We start from the raw sequence: 15188 nt of genomic DNA, 5'->3' as shown, positions 1-15188 counted from the left end.
ATGGCCGACCCGTTTCGCTCAACCCTAGTCTGCAGTATAGTGGGGTTTGACTCGTGCTCATTTTTTCCTCCCCTATGCAGGGATTACTGCTAGCGTCTGATAGGGCTTAGGTATCCTGCTCAGCGATAGGTGCGGAACCTATTTAGGGTCTTAATGCAGACAGTGTGACGTTAGTTCTGCCTAGGGGTTTCCACTCCCTGCTTCCCTAGCGTTGGGCTCCCCTTCCCCTTTGCGTTGCACTTAGTCTTTCTTACATCTTGCGTGACAATGGCCTAATATGAGCCTTAGCCAGACTCCAAAAGGTGGTAAATAAACGAGATTTCCCAATTTCAGCTCCTGGTTTGAAGTCAATAGGACAATCATATGCCATATAATAGATGTCCGGTAACTGGTGATAATTCCCTCACGTGTGGGGTCTATTTGTCTCCAGAGAAATCACACGTTACATTCCACACATAACACTGTGTAGAAAAGGCGGCGTGAGGTAATTGTGCCAGTAGTGAGGGGCGAATAATGGCGGGAATGTCACTGAGGAGAAGTTTCCATGTAGCATCTTCACTGCAGATATCATTCCCTGAGGACCCTGATCATGTGACCCCTGACTCCTCCCCTCCTGTGACCTCATCACAGGTCCTGTGCACACAGAGCAGCCATATATGTGGAGTGCGGCTCTGCAGGTGGAGGTAAGTGGAGACTCCCCATAACTGGGCGCGGGGGACATTAACCCCTTCAGCACTGAGACTCTTGGTGTTTTTGTTGGCACTTTATACGAATCATTATGTTTTTGTACTATTTCCAGTAATAGATACATACGACCCAACTATGGAAGACAGGAAGTGAGGGAAGGGATTGTTCTCCTAGTACAGGGCCCCTTTCTTGGCCCCACACAGTGTAATACCCCCATTATGCCCCTGTAAGCAGGGTTCTTCTCCCACAACCAGCTGCCTCGGGCCCTATACCACGGCCTGGTACCACACATTCTTCCCCCCCCACCCCATTCCTGCATTGGCGCCAAATCTGTTCTGCCTTTGGGGCTATGGCCTTTATAATATCAGGAAACTACGACAAGGTCACCTGACCTGGTGTACCATCTAGATCAGGGGTCCCCAACTCCAGGCCTCGAGGGCCGCCAACAGTGCAGGTTTTCAGGATTTCTTTAGTACTTTAGTATTGCATCGGTGGTAATGTGATCATCTGCACAGGTGAAGATTCCAACCCCTGTGCAATACTAAGGAAATCCTGAAAACCTGCACTGTTGGCGGCCCTCGAGGCCTGGAGTTGGGAACCACTGCTTTAGATTCTTCCTTCCTGAAACCTCCCTCTTCCCATTGATGTCACATGATCCCGTCTGGACGGCAGATGGCAGTCTTTTTGTACAAATGCTGCACGTGATGCCCCTCACACAGTATAATGTTTGCACAGTACTGGCATCTCTCACATAAAAGATATTTCCACACTACAACCATGCCACCACACAGTATAATGTTTCCATCCAACTCACTGACCACCGACAACTAATTAATAAATATTCAGCCTCATTCTTGATGCAGATACTAATGGACTCAGGACCTATGAGAGATTTACCATGCGATAGTTGGATGGGCAGGGGCGTAGCATCCATAATGGTAGCCCACTCAGTCACTATTATCATACCTCCCAACCGTCCCGGATCCAGCGGGACTGTCCTGATTTTGACAGTCAGCCCCACGATCCCGGGCGGGACATTAATTGTCCCGCACTGGTTGGGAGGTGTGTATATGACCCGGTCAGCTGAGAGCTCCCTGAGTCCCTGCACCCGGCCCGCACAGCAGCACACCACATATGAGGTCACAGGATGGGAGGAGTCAGGGGTCACATAATCGGGAGGACCACCGTGTACAGGACTGCTGGTTGCCATGGCGCCGGAGGAGGGTAAGTGTATGTGTGAGGTCAGGAGGTGTTACAGTGTGGATGTAGCAGAGCTGTGTTTGTACGAGGTGTATGGATCGGAGCAGCATGTGAAAGGTGTATGGAGCGGAGTCATGTGTAAGAGGTGTACGGAGCGCAGCCGCGTGTGTACGAGGTGTACGGAGTGGAGCAGCGTGTGAAAGGTGTATGGAGCGGAGCCGTGTGCATGAGATGTACGGAGCGCAGCCGTGTGTGTACGAGGTGTACAGAGTGGAGCAGCATGTGAAAGGTGTATGGAGCGGAGTCGTGTGTAAGAGGTGTACGGAGCACAGCCGCGTGTGTACGAGGTGTACGGAGTGGAGCAGCATGTAAGAGGTGTACTGAGCGGAGTCGTGTGTAAGAGGTGTATGGAGCACAGCCGCGTGTGTACGAGGTGTACGGAGCACAGCCGCGTGTTTACAAGGTGTACGGAGCATAGCCGCGTGTGTACAAGGTGTACAGAGTGGAGCAGCATGTGAAAAGTGTGCGGAGCTGTGTGTACGAGGTGTACGGAGCACAGCCGCGTGTGGACGAGGTGTACGGAGTGGAGCAGCATGTGAAAGGTGTATGGAGCGGAGTCGTGTGTGTAAGAGTTGTATGGAGCCGTGTGTACGAGGTGTACAGAGCACAGGGAGCACAGCCGCGTGTGTACGAGGTGTACGGAGCACAGCCGCGTGTGTACGAGGTGTACGGAGCACAGCCGCATGTGTACGAGGTGTACGGAGCACAGCCGCGTGTGTACGAGGTGTACGGCGCACAGCCGCGTTTGTACGAGGTGTACGGAGCACAGCCGCGTGTGTACGAGGTGTACGGAGCACAGCCGCGTGTGTACGAGGTGTACGGAGCACAGCCGCGTGTGTACGAGGTGTACGGAGCACAGCCGCGTGTGTATGAGGTGTACGGAGCAGAGCAGCATGTGAAAAGTGTACGGAACGGAGCCGTGTGTACGAGGTGTACGGAGCACAGCCGCGTGTGTACGAGGTGTACGGAGCGGAGCAGCGTGTGAAAGGTGTATGGAGCGGAGTCATGTGTAAGAGGTGTACGGAGCGCAGCCGCGTGTGTACGAGGTGTACGGAGTGGAGCAGCGTGTGAAATGTGTATGGAGCGGAGCCGTGTGCATGAGGTGTACAGAGCGCAGCCGTGTGTGTACGAGGTGTACAGAGTGGAGCAGCATGTGAAAGGTGTACGGAACGGAGCCGTGTGTACGAGGTGTACGGAGCACAGCCGCGTGTGTACGAGGTGTACGGTGCGGAGCAGCGTGTGAAAGGTGTATGGAGCGGAGTCGTGTGTGTAAGAGGTGTGCGGAGCACAGCCGCGTGTGTACGAGGTGTATGGAGCAGAGCCACGTGTGTACGAGGTGTGCGGAGCGGAGCCACGTGTGTACGGAGCAGAGCCACGTGTGTACGAGGTGTGCGGAGCAGAGTCATGCGTGTACAAGGTTTACAGAGCGGAGCAGCGTGTGCAATGTGTATAGAGCGGAGCCGTGTGTGTACGAGGTGTACGGAGTAGTGCTGTGTGTACGAGATGTATGGAGCAGAGCCGTGTGTGTATGAGGTGTATGGAGCGGAGCTGAATGTGTACGAGGTGTATCGAGCGGAGCTGAATGTGTACGAGGTGTACGGAGCGGAGCCGTGTGTGCAAAGTGTACAGAGCGCAGCTGCGTGTGTAGGAGTAGCTATGTGTGGCCATTATACGGTACGAAGTATCATGTGCAGCCAATATACAGTATGGAGCATCATGTGTGGCCATTATACAGTATGGAGCATCATGTGTGGCCATTATACAGTATGGAGCATCATGTGTGGCCATTATACAGTATGGAGCATCATGTGCGGTCATTGTACAGTATGGAGCATCATGTGTGGCCATTATACAGTATGGAGCATCATGTGTGGCCATTATACAGTATGGAGCATCATGTGTGGTCATTATACAGTATGGAGCATCATGTGCGGTCATTATACAGTATGGAGCATCATGTGCAGCCAAAATACAGTATGGAGCATCATGTGCAGTCATTATACAGTATGGAGCATCATGTGCGGCCATTATACAGTATGGAGCATCATGTGCAGCCAATATACAGTATGGAGCATCATGTGCGGCCATTATACCGTATGGAGCATCATGTGCGGCCATTATACAGTATGGAGCATCATGTGCGGTCATTATACAGTATGGAGCATCATGTGCGGTCATTATACAGTATGGAGCATCATGTGCGGTCATTATACAGTATGGAGCATCATGTGCGGTCATTATACAGTATGGAGCATCATGTGTGGTCATTATACAGTATGGAGCATCATGTGCGGTCATTATACAGTATGGAGCATCATGTGCGGTCATTATACAGTATGGAGCATCATGTGCGGCCATTATACAGTATGGAGCATCATGTGCGGCCATTATACAGTATGGAGCATCATGTGCGGTCATTATACAGTATTGAGCATCATGTGCGGTCATTATACAGTATGGAGCATCATGTGCGGTCATTATACAGTATTGAGCATCATGTGCGGTCATTATACAGTATGGAGCATCATGTGCGGTCATTATACAGTATGGAGCATCATGTGCGGCCATTATACAGTATGGAGCATCATGTGCGGTCATTATACAGTATGGAGCATCATGTGCGGCCATTATACAGTATGGAGCATCATGTGCGGCCATTATACAGTATGGAGCATCATGTGTGGCCATTATACAGTATGGAGCATCATGTGCGGCCATTACAGTATGGAGCATCATGTGCGGCAATTATACAGTATGGAGCATCATGTGCGGCAATTATACAGTATGGAGCATCATGTGCGGCCATTATACAGTATGGAGCATCATGTGCGGCCATTATATAGTATGGAGTATCATGTGCGGTTATTATACAGTATGGAGCATCATGTGCGGTCATTATACAGTATGGAGCATCATGTGCAGTCATTATACAGTATGGAGCATCATGTGCAGTCATTATACAGTATGGAGCATCATGTGCAGTCATTATACAGTATGGAGCACTGTGTGGCCATATTTTTTTGTTTATAATTATTCTTTATGAACAGTGTGATCAGCAGTGCTAAATGGGTGTGGTTGGGATGTGGATATGGGTGTGACTAGTGAATGGGTGTGGTCAGAGGCGTGGCCTAAAATTTGCCGCGTTGCGCGCCACAACCTTTGTCCCTCTTTCCCAGCTTCAAAAGTTGGGAGGTATGCTATTATGCCTATGAATTGAGAGGGCTCAGTGGGATTTGATATTGGTCATCCTCTTCTTCACATCATCACAATTTAAGGGATATCCACACTCCCATGATTGTGATACCAATAAATAGAATAGTGAATCTTGGAGTCAAAACTCCTTATCCACCATTCAGCCTTCGCCTGTGAGTCTGAGACTCCGAGCACTGCAGGGACAATGACGTCACTACATCACACCTGTAGTATGGAGCCTCAGTACTCACACCGCACAGACTGGAGCAGCGCACCTCGGGAACAGGGTTGAGTAGTGTGTGTGTGTGTGTTTTTTCAAGCATCAGGAATTGTGGGGGCAGCATGTTAAGAGAAGAGCTGTTTGGGCTCTCATACTAAGTATATGGTTGGTATGGGCCATTATCCTGAATATGTGGGGCTGTGGTGGACTATAAATGCCTCCATATTGAGTGGGGATCCTTATTTTGTGTAGCAGGTTGTGGTGGCCATAATACTGTGTGAGGGGCTGTGGGGGCCGTCATGCTGTGTGGGGTCTGTGAGGGCGGTCATACTGTGTGGGAGTTTCATTCTGAGCTACATGAGCACACTTAGAACAATTTCCTTGTGTTGTAGCTGTTTTTGTTCTGACCCAAAGTCAGATATGTCGGATCACCAGTGAGGCTGAATTAAGAGATTAGGCCCTCAGATAACGAGTGCTCGGAGAAAAGCATGCACACTGGTTGTGAGCAAGTCACTTTTTCTAGTTTATTCACACAAGAAGCAGTATTTTATACCATTTACAGTAATGCAACTCAATGTAACTCATGTAGCCCTCCCTGTTACCCAGGTCATGATGACCTTTATTTACCACTAGCTGAAGAGCACGGCGTTGCCCGGGCGTAGTAACGAACTGCGGTTAGTTACAACAAATTATAATAATTATATTGCACATACATTGGCGCTGTATGTCATCTGCCCCTGTATATAGTATATTCCTGTGTGTCATCTGCCCCTGTATATAGTATATACCTGTATGTCATCTCCTCCTGTATATAGTATATACCTGTATGTCATCTCCTCCTGTATATAGTTACATAGGTTGAAGGAAGACTTTAAGTCCATCTAGTTCAACCCATAGCCTAACCTAACATGCCCTAACATGTTGATCCAGAGGAAGGCAAAAAAAAACCATGTGGCAAAGAGTAAACTCCACATTGGGGAAAAAAATTCCTTCCCGACTCCACATACGGCAATCAGACTAGTTCCCTGGATCAACGCCCTATCAAGGAATCTAGTATATATACCCTGTAACATTATACTTTTCCAGAAAGGTATCCAGTCCTTTCTTAAATTTAAGTAACGAATCACTCATTACAACATCATACGTCAGAGAGTTCCATAGTCTCACTGCTCTTAAGGTACCGTCACACATAACGATATCGTTAACGATATCGTTGCTTTTTGTGATGTTGCAACGATATAGTTAAGGAAATCGTTATGTGTGACAGCGACCAACGATCAGGCCCCTGCTGGGAGATCGTTGGTCGCTGAGGAAAGTCCAGAACTTTATTTCGTCGCTGGACCTCCCGCTGACATCGCTGGATCGGCGTGTGTGACACCGATCCAGCGATGTCTTCACTGGTAACCAGGGTAAACATCGGGTTACTAAGCGCAGGGCCGCGCTTAGTAACCCGATGTTTACCCTGGTTACCAGCGTAAACGTAAAAAAAACAAACACTACATACTTACCTTCCGTGTCTGTCCTCCGGCGCTGTGCTTCTCTGCACTGGCTGTGAGCGCCGGCCAGCCGTAAAGTATAGCGGTGACGTCACCGCTCTGCTTTCCGGCTGACCAGCGCTGACAGTGCAGAGGAAAGCAGAGCGCCGGAGGACAGACACGGAAGGTAAGTATGTAGTGTTTGTTTTTTTTACGTTTACGCTGGTAACCAGGGAAAACATCGGGTTACTAAGCGCGGCCCTGCGCTTAGTAACCCGATGTTTACCCTGGTTACCAGGGGACTTCGGGATCGTTGGTCGCTGGAGAGCTGTCTGTGTGACAGCTCTCCAGCGACCAAACAGCGACGCTGCAGCGATCGACATCGTTGTCGGTATCGCTGCAGCGTCGCTTAGTGTGACGGTACCTTTACAGTAAAGAACCCTCGTCTGTTATTATGCTTAAACCTTTCCTCCAGACGTAGAGGATGCCCCCTTGTCCCTGTCTCAGGTCTATGATTAAAAAGATCATCAGAATGGTCTTTGTACTGTCCCCTGATATATTTATACATTAAAATAAAATCACCCCTTAGTCTTCGTTTTTCCAAACTAATTAGCCCCAAGTGTAATAACCTATCTTGGTATTGCAGACCTCCCAGTCCTCTAATAACCTTGGTCGCTCTTCTCTGCACCCGCTCTAGTTCAGCTATGTCTTTCTTATACACCGGAGACCAGAACTGTACACAGTATTCTAAGTGTGGTCGAACTAGTGACTTGTATGGAGGTAAAATTATGTTCTCCTCATGAGCATCTATGCCTCTTTTAATGCATCCCATTATTTTATTTGCCTTAGTAGCAGCTGCCTGACACTGGCCACTGAATATGAGTTTGTCATCCACCCATACACCCAGGTCTATATCATTGACGGTTTTGCCCAGAGTTTTAGAATTAAGCACATAGTTAGTAACATAGTAACATAGTTAGTAAGGCCGAAAAAAGACATTTGTCCATCCATTTCAGCCTATATTCCATCATAATAAATCCCCAGATTTACGTCCTTCTACAGAACCTAATAATTGTATGATACAATATTGTTCTGCTCCAGGAAGACATCCAGGCCTCTCTTGAACCCCTCGACTGAGTTCGCCATCACCACCTCCTCAGGCAAGCAATTCCAGATTCTCACTGCCCTAACAGTAAAAAATCCTCTTCTATGTTGGTGGAAAAACCTTTTCTCCTCCAGACGCAAAGAATGCCCCCTTGTGCCCGTCACCTTCCTTGGTATAAACAAATCCTCAGCGAGATATTTATTAGTTATATATCTTATTACTTCTACCCAAGTGCATGACCTTACATTTATCCCCATAAAAGCTCATTTGCCATTTATCAGCCCAAGCTTCTAGTTTACATAAATCATCCTGTAATATAAACTTGTCCTCCCCTGTATTGATTACCCTGCAGAGTTTAGTGTCATCTGCAAATATTGAAATTCTACTTTGAATGCCCCCTACGAGGTCATTAATAAATATGTTAAAAAGGTATATAGTATATACATATACTAGTATATATATATATATAGTATATACCTGTATGTCATCTCCTCCTGTATATAGTATATACCTGTGTCATCTCCTCCTGTATATAATATGTTCTTGTATGTCATCTCCTCCTGTATATAGTATATACCTGTGTGTCATCTCCTCCTGTATATAGTATATGCCTGTATGTCATTTCCCCTGTATATAGTATATACCTGTATGTCATCTCCTCCTGTATATAGTATATACCTGTATGTCATCTCCTCCTGTATATAGTATGTACTTGTATGTCATCTCCTCCTGTATATAGTATATACCTGTATGTCATCTCCTCCTGTATATAGTATGTACTTGTATGTCATCTCCTCCTGTATATATTATATACCTGTATGTCATCTCCTCCTGTATATATAGTATATACCTGTAAGTCATATCCTCCTGTATATGGTATATACCTGTATGTCATCTCCTCCTGTATACCTGTATGTCATCTGCCCCTGTATATAGTATATACCTGTGTGTCATCTCCTGCTGTATATAGCAGACAAATACTACGTGGCCTGTGCTAGTGTGTCATCTCCTCCTGTGTATAGTGTATACCTGTATATCGTCTCCCCTGTATATAGTATATACCTGTATGTCATCTCCTCCTGTATATAGTATATACTTGTGTGTCATCTCCCCTGTATATAGTATATACCTGTGTGTTATCGCCTCCTGTATATAGTATATACCTGTATGTCGTCTCTTCCTGTATATAGTATATACCTGTATGTCATTTCCTCCTGTAATTAGTTTATACCTGTGTGTCATCTTCTCCTGTATATAGTATATACCTGTGTGTCATCTCCTCTTGTATATAGTATATTCCTGTGTGTCATCTCCCCATGTATATAGTATATAACTGTGTGTCATCTCCCCTGTATATAGCATATAACTGTGTGTCATCTCCTCCTGTATATACTACATCCCTTAATTTGCAAGGAAGTCAAACGCCAAAATATATAGAAACAATAATACATTTTATTTCAATACTATTAGACACAACATTTAAAATACACATAGAGGGGAAAACAGAAACAAAGAAACTGCAAACACTTGCATGTATCACAAAGTATATCAGCACCTATCTTAATACAATGCATTACAATTCCAAACCAATGTAAAATACCCTAAGCTAGCCCACTGTATAATAAATGAGTCTACCACACAGTCTATTCAATACGGATGTAGAACAAAGTAAGGTGCATATAGTGTTTCTAAGTTATATAATGAACTGCCATAGTAAATAAATGTATAGAGAAGTCAAATGCTTATAAATAAACAATATGGGCAAGTTCAATTGCAAATCACTTGTATATAGGTGGGTAGATTCAGTTCAGATTCATGTGTCCGCATTTTGCCATAAATTACACTACTTCCCTAGAGGTCAATAAATTTGCTATAGTCAAGCATAACAAGTTATACCTCATATATTTAGGTCTGCAAAAGTGCAGAGTGCTTAGTGCATCAATAATCCGTAGAGTATATGCACAGTTCACAATAGGTTATGCATACTCAAATGCAACAAGTTGTACCTCATACAAGTAAGTCTGCTAAAGTGCAAAGTGCTTAATGCATAAATGACCAGTATTCAAGCCACGGTACACTAAAGTGCTAAGTGCTTAATATGCTAATAAGCAAGAGAAGGCATAATCTATATGCAAAGTGCAAGCAATGGAAAGGCTAGAGGTGCCGAATGATACATGACCTGTGTAAGCAGCTGAGCCTCGACGCGCGTTTCACGACAGATTCTTCCAGGGGCGTTGTCGTATCCTCCTGTATATAGTATATACAGTACAGACCAAAAGTTTGGACACACCTTCTCATTTAAAGATTTTTCTGTATTTTCATGACTGTGAAAATTGGACATTCACACTGAAGGCATCAAAACTATGAATTAACACATGTGGAATTATATACTTAACAAAAAAGTATGAAACAACTGAAATCATGCCTTATATTCTAGGTTCTTCGAAGTAGCCACCTTTTGCTTTAATGACTGCATTGCACACTCTTGGAATTCTCTTGATGAGCTTCAAGAGGTAGTCACCGGGAATGGTCTTCCAACAATCTTGAAGGAGTTCCCAGAGATGCTTAGCACTTGTTGGCCCTTTTGCCTTCACTCTGCGGTCCAGCTCACCCCAAACCATCTTGATTGGGCTCAGGTCTGGTGACTGTGGAGGCCAGGTCATCTGGCGCAGCACCCCATCACTCTCCTTCTTGGTCAAATAGCCCTTACACAGCCTGGAGGTGTGTTTGGGGTCATTGTCCTGTTGAAAAATAAATGATAGTCCAACTAAACGCAAACCGGATGGAATAGCATGCCGCTGCAAGATGCTGTGGTAGTCATGCTGGTTCAGTATGCCTTCAATTTTGAATAAATCTCCAACAGTGTCACCAGCAAAGCACCCCCACACCATCACACCTCCTCCTCCATGCTTCACGGTGGGAACCAGGCATGTAGAGTCCATCCGTTCACCTTTTCTGTGTCACACAAAGACACTGTGGTTGGAACCAAAGATCTCAAATTTGGACCCATCAGACCAAAGCACAGATTTCCACTGGTCTAATGTCCGTTCCTTGTGTTCTTTAGCACAAACAAGTCTCTTCTGCTTGTTGCCTGTCATTAGCAGTGGTTTCCTAGCAGCTATTTTACCATGAAGGCCTGCTGCACAAAGTCTCCTCTTAACAGTTGTTGTAGAGATGTGTCTGCTGCTAGAACTGTGGCATTAACCTGTTCTCTAATCTGAGCTGCTGTTAACCTTCGATTTCTGAGGCTGGTGACTTGGATAAAGTTATGCTCAGAAGCAGAGTTGACTCTTGGTCTTCCTTTCCTGGGGCGGTCCTCATGTGAGCCAGTTTCTTTGTAGTGCTTGATGGTTTTTGCCACTGCACTTTCAAATTTTTCCCAATTTTTCGGACTGACTTTGAAGAACCTAGAATATAAAACATATTTTCAGTTGTTTCACACTTTTGTGTTAGTATATAATTCCACATGTGTTAATTCATAGTTTTGATGCCTTCAGTGTGAATGTACAATTTTCATAGTCATGAAAATACAGAAAAATCCTTAAATGAGGTGTGTCCAAACTTTTGGTCTGTACTGTACCTATATGTCATCTCCTCCTGTATATAGTATATACCTGTGTGTCATCTCCCCATGTATATAGCATATTATGTGTCATCTCCCCTGTTTATAGTATATACCTGTGTGTTATCTCCTCCTGTATATAGTATATACCTGTGTGTCATCTCCCCTGTATATAGTATATACCTGTGTGTTATCTCCTCCTGTATATAGTATATATCTGTATGTCCTCTCCTCCTGTATATAGTATATACCTGTGTGTCATCTCCCCATGTATATAGTGTGTAACTGTGTGTCATCTCCCCTGTATATAGTATATACATGTGTGTCATCTCCCCTGTATATAGTATATACCTGTGTGTCATCTCCTCCTGTATATAGTATACACCTGTATGTCATCTCCGCCTGTATATAGTATATACCTGTGTGTCATCTCCTCCTGTATATACACTATGTTCCAAATTTTTATGCAGATGACATTTTTCTCGGATTTTCCTATATGGTCGGTGCAAATGACAGTCAGTCTAATAAAAGTCATCACCCGTTAGAGTATACATCAAATTTTATTGAAGAAACCTCCCAATGATAACAGTATAATCTCCAAAATGAATAAAAACTCAAAATGCACTGTTCCAAATTATTAGGCACAGTAGAATTTCTAAACATTTGATATGTTTTAAAGAACTGAAAATACTCATTTGTGGAATTTGCAGCACTAGGAGGTCACATTCACTGAACAAAAAAGCTATTTAACTCCAAAACCTCCTAACAGGCCAAGTTACATGTTAACATAAGACCCCTTCTTTGATATCACCGTCACTATTCTTGCATCAATTGAACTTGTGAGTTTTTAGAGAGTTTCTGCTTGTATTTCTTTGCATGAAGTCAGAATAGCCTCCCAGAGCTGCTATTTTGATGTGAACTGCCTCCCACCCCCATAGATCTTGTGCTGGATGAGACTCCAAAGGTTTTCTATAGGTTTGAGGTCAGGGGAAGATGGTGGCCACACCATGAGTTTATCTCCTTTTATGCCCATAGCAGCCAATGACTCAGAGGTATTATTTGCAGCATGAGATGGTGCATTGTCATGCATGAAGGTGATTTTGCTCCTGACGGCACTTTTCTACTTTTAGACCATGGAAGAAAGTTGTCAATCAGAAACGCTATTTACTTTACAGAGGTCATTTTCCATCTTCAGGAACCTTAAAGGGCCCCACCAGCTGTTTCCCCATGATTCCGGCCCAAAACATGATTTCTCCACCTCCTTGCTGACATCGCATCCTTGTTGCGACATGGTGGCCATCCAACCAACCATCCACTACTCCTTCCATCTGGACCATCCAGGGTTACTCGACACTCATCAGTAAACAAGACTGTTTGAAAATTAGTCTTCATGTATGCCTGGGCCCACTGCAACCGTTTCTGCTCATGAATACTGTTTAGGGTGGCCGAATAGTAGGTTTATGCACCACAGCAAGCCTTTGAAGGATCATACACCTTGAGGTTCGAAGGACTCCAGAGGCACCAGCAGCTTCAAATAACTGTTTGCTGCTTTGTAATGGTATTTTGGCAGCTGCTCTCTTAATCCAATGAATTTGGCAGAAACCTTCCTCATTATGCATTTATCTGCATGAACTCTGTCTGTGCTCTGTTTCAGTCACAAATCTCTTCACAGTATGATGAGCACAAAGTTTTTGTGAAGTATCTGGCTGCTACGGGCATAAAAGGAGATAAACTCATGGTGTGGCCACCATCTTCCCCTGACCTCAAACCTATAGAAAACCTTTGGAGACTCATCCAGCACAGGATCTATGAGGGTGGGAGGCAGTTCACATCAAAACAGCAGCTCTGGGGGGCTATTCTGACTTCATGCAAAGAAATACAAGCAGTACCTTGTGCAATGCCTTGGGCAAGGTATGAAAAAATTCCTTGTCCAAGGCATTGCACTATTTAACGCTTTCAGCAGCAGATAGATCTTTTTTATTTCTCATATTGCTTGAAACCTTTGGCCTGCTTAATAATGTGGAACATCATTTTTAAGTAGTTTTCCTTTAATTAGAATCACCTGAAAAACTAATTATCACATGTGTTTAAGATTGATTTCAGTTATCTATTGAGCCCTGAGACATAATACCATCCACAAGTTTATTTGAAAAACAAAACAATTAAATATTTGACACTAAAATCCAATTTGCATAATAATTTGGAACACAGTGTAGTATATACCTGTGTGTCATCTCCTCCTGTATATAGTATATACCTGTGTGTCATCTCCTCCTGTATATAGTATATACCTGTGTCTCATCTCCTCCTGTATATAGTGTATATACCTGTATGTCATCTCCCTCTGCATATAGTATATACCTGTATGTTGTCTCCCTTGTATATAGTATATACCTGTGTGTCATCTCCCCCTGTATATAGTATATACCTGTATGTCATCTCCTCCTGTATATAATGTGTACCTGTATGTCATCTCCTGTATATACCTGTATTTCATCTCCCCCTGAATATAGTATATACCTTTGTGTCATCTCCTCCTGTATATACAGTAATGTATACCTATATGTCATCTCCTCCTGTATATAGTATATAACTGTTTGTCATCTCCCTTGTATATAGTATAAACCTGTGTGTCATCTCCTCCTGTATATAATGCATAACTGTATGTCATCTTCCCCTGTATATAGTATATAACTGTGTGTCATCTCCCCTGTATATAGTATATGCCTGTATGTCATCTCCTGTATATAGTATATACCTGTATGTCATCTCCCCATGTGTATAGTATACTAGATTGTGGCCCGATTCTAACGCATCGGGTATTCTAGAATATGCATGTCCCCGTAGTATATGGACAATGATCATTCCAGAATTCGCGGCAGACTGTGCCCGTCGCTGATTGGTCGAGGCAACCTTTATGACATCTTCGTCGCCATGGCAACCATTATGACATCTACGTCGATACTGTGCCCGTTGCTGATTGGTCGATGCCTGACAGCCTCGACCAATCAGACGTGGGATGTCTACGTCCTTTATGACATCATCGTCGCTGTGCCCGTCGCTGATTGGTCGCGGCCTGGTGGCCTCGACCAATCAGAGGCACAGGATTTCTACGTCAATACTGTGCCCGTCGCTGATTGGTCGATTCCTGGCGGCCTCGACCAATCAGAGACGCAGGATTTCCAGGACAGACAGACAGACAGAAAGACAGACAGACAGACAGAAAAAACATAGACAATTATATATATAGATAACTGTGTGTCATCTCCCCTGTAAATAGTATATACCTGTATGTCATCTCCTCCTGTATATAGTATATACCTGTGTGTCACCTCCCCCTGTATATAGTATATACCTGTGTGTCATCTCCCCTGTATATGGTATATACCTGTGAGTCATTTCCTCCTGTATATAGTATATACCTGCATGTCATCTCCTCCTGTATGTATTATATACGTGTGTCATCTCCCCTGTATATAGTATATTCCTGTATGTCATCTCCCCCTGTATACATATATACCTGTATGTCGTCTCCCCCTGTATATAGTATATACCTGTATGTCATCTCCCCCTGTATATAGTATATACCTGTGTCATTTCCCCCCGTATATAGTATATACCTGTATGTCATCTCCTCCTGTATATAGTATATACCTGCATGTCATCTCCTCCTGTATGTAGTATAAA

General features: G+C 44.4%; 1 protein-coding gene across 2 annotated transcripts in view; it reads left to right on the top strand.

The window, feature by feature from the left end:
- Positions 1–623: 623 nt before the first annotated feature.
- Positions 624–15188, top strand: part of LOC138663341 (oocyte zinc finger protein XlCOF22-like) — a 75190-nt gene continuing 60625 nt past the window's right edge. The window contains exon 1 of one of the 2 annotated variants that reach the window (XM_069749517.1): positions 624–683. In XM_069749517.1, the coding sequence (XP_069605618.1) occupies positions 657–683 (27 nt within the window). In that variant the 5' untranslated portion in view covers positions 624–656. The remainder of the gene's footprint in view (positions 684–15188) is intronic. The other variant, XM_069749518.1, reaches the window with a different exon arrangement.

Source organism: Ranitomeya imitator, chromosome 2, assembly GCF_032444005.1.
Source record: "Ranitomeya imitator isolate aRanImi1 chromosome 2, aRanImi1.pri, whole genome shotgun sequence".
Lineage (NCBI taxonomy): Eukaryota > Metazoa > Chordata > Amphibia > Anura > Dendrobatidae > Ranitomeya > Ranitomeya imitator.
The sequence above is the reverse complement of the archived record's forward strand: the minus strand, read 5'-3'. Positions and strand labels throughout refer to the sequence as shown.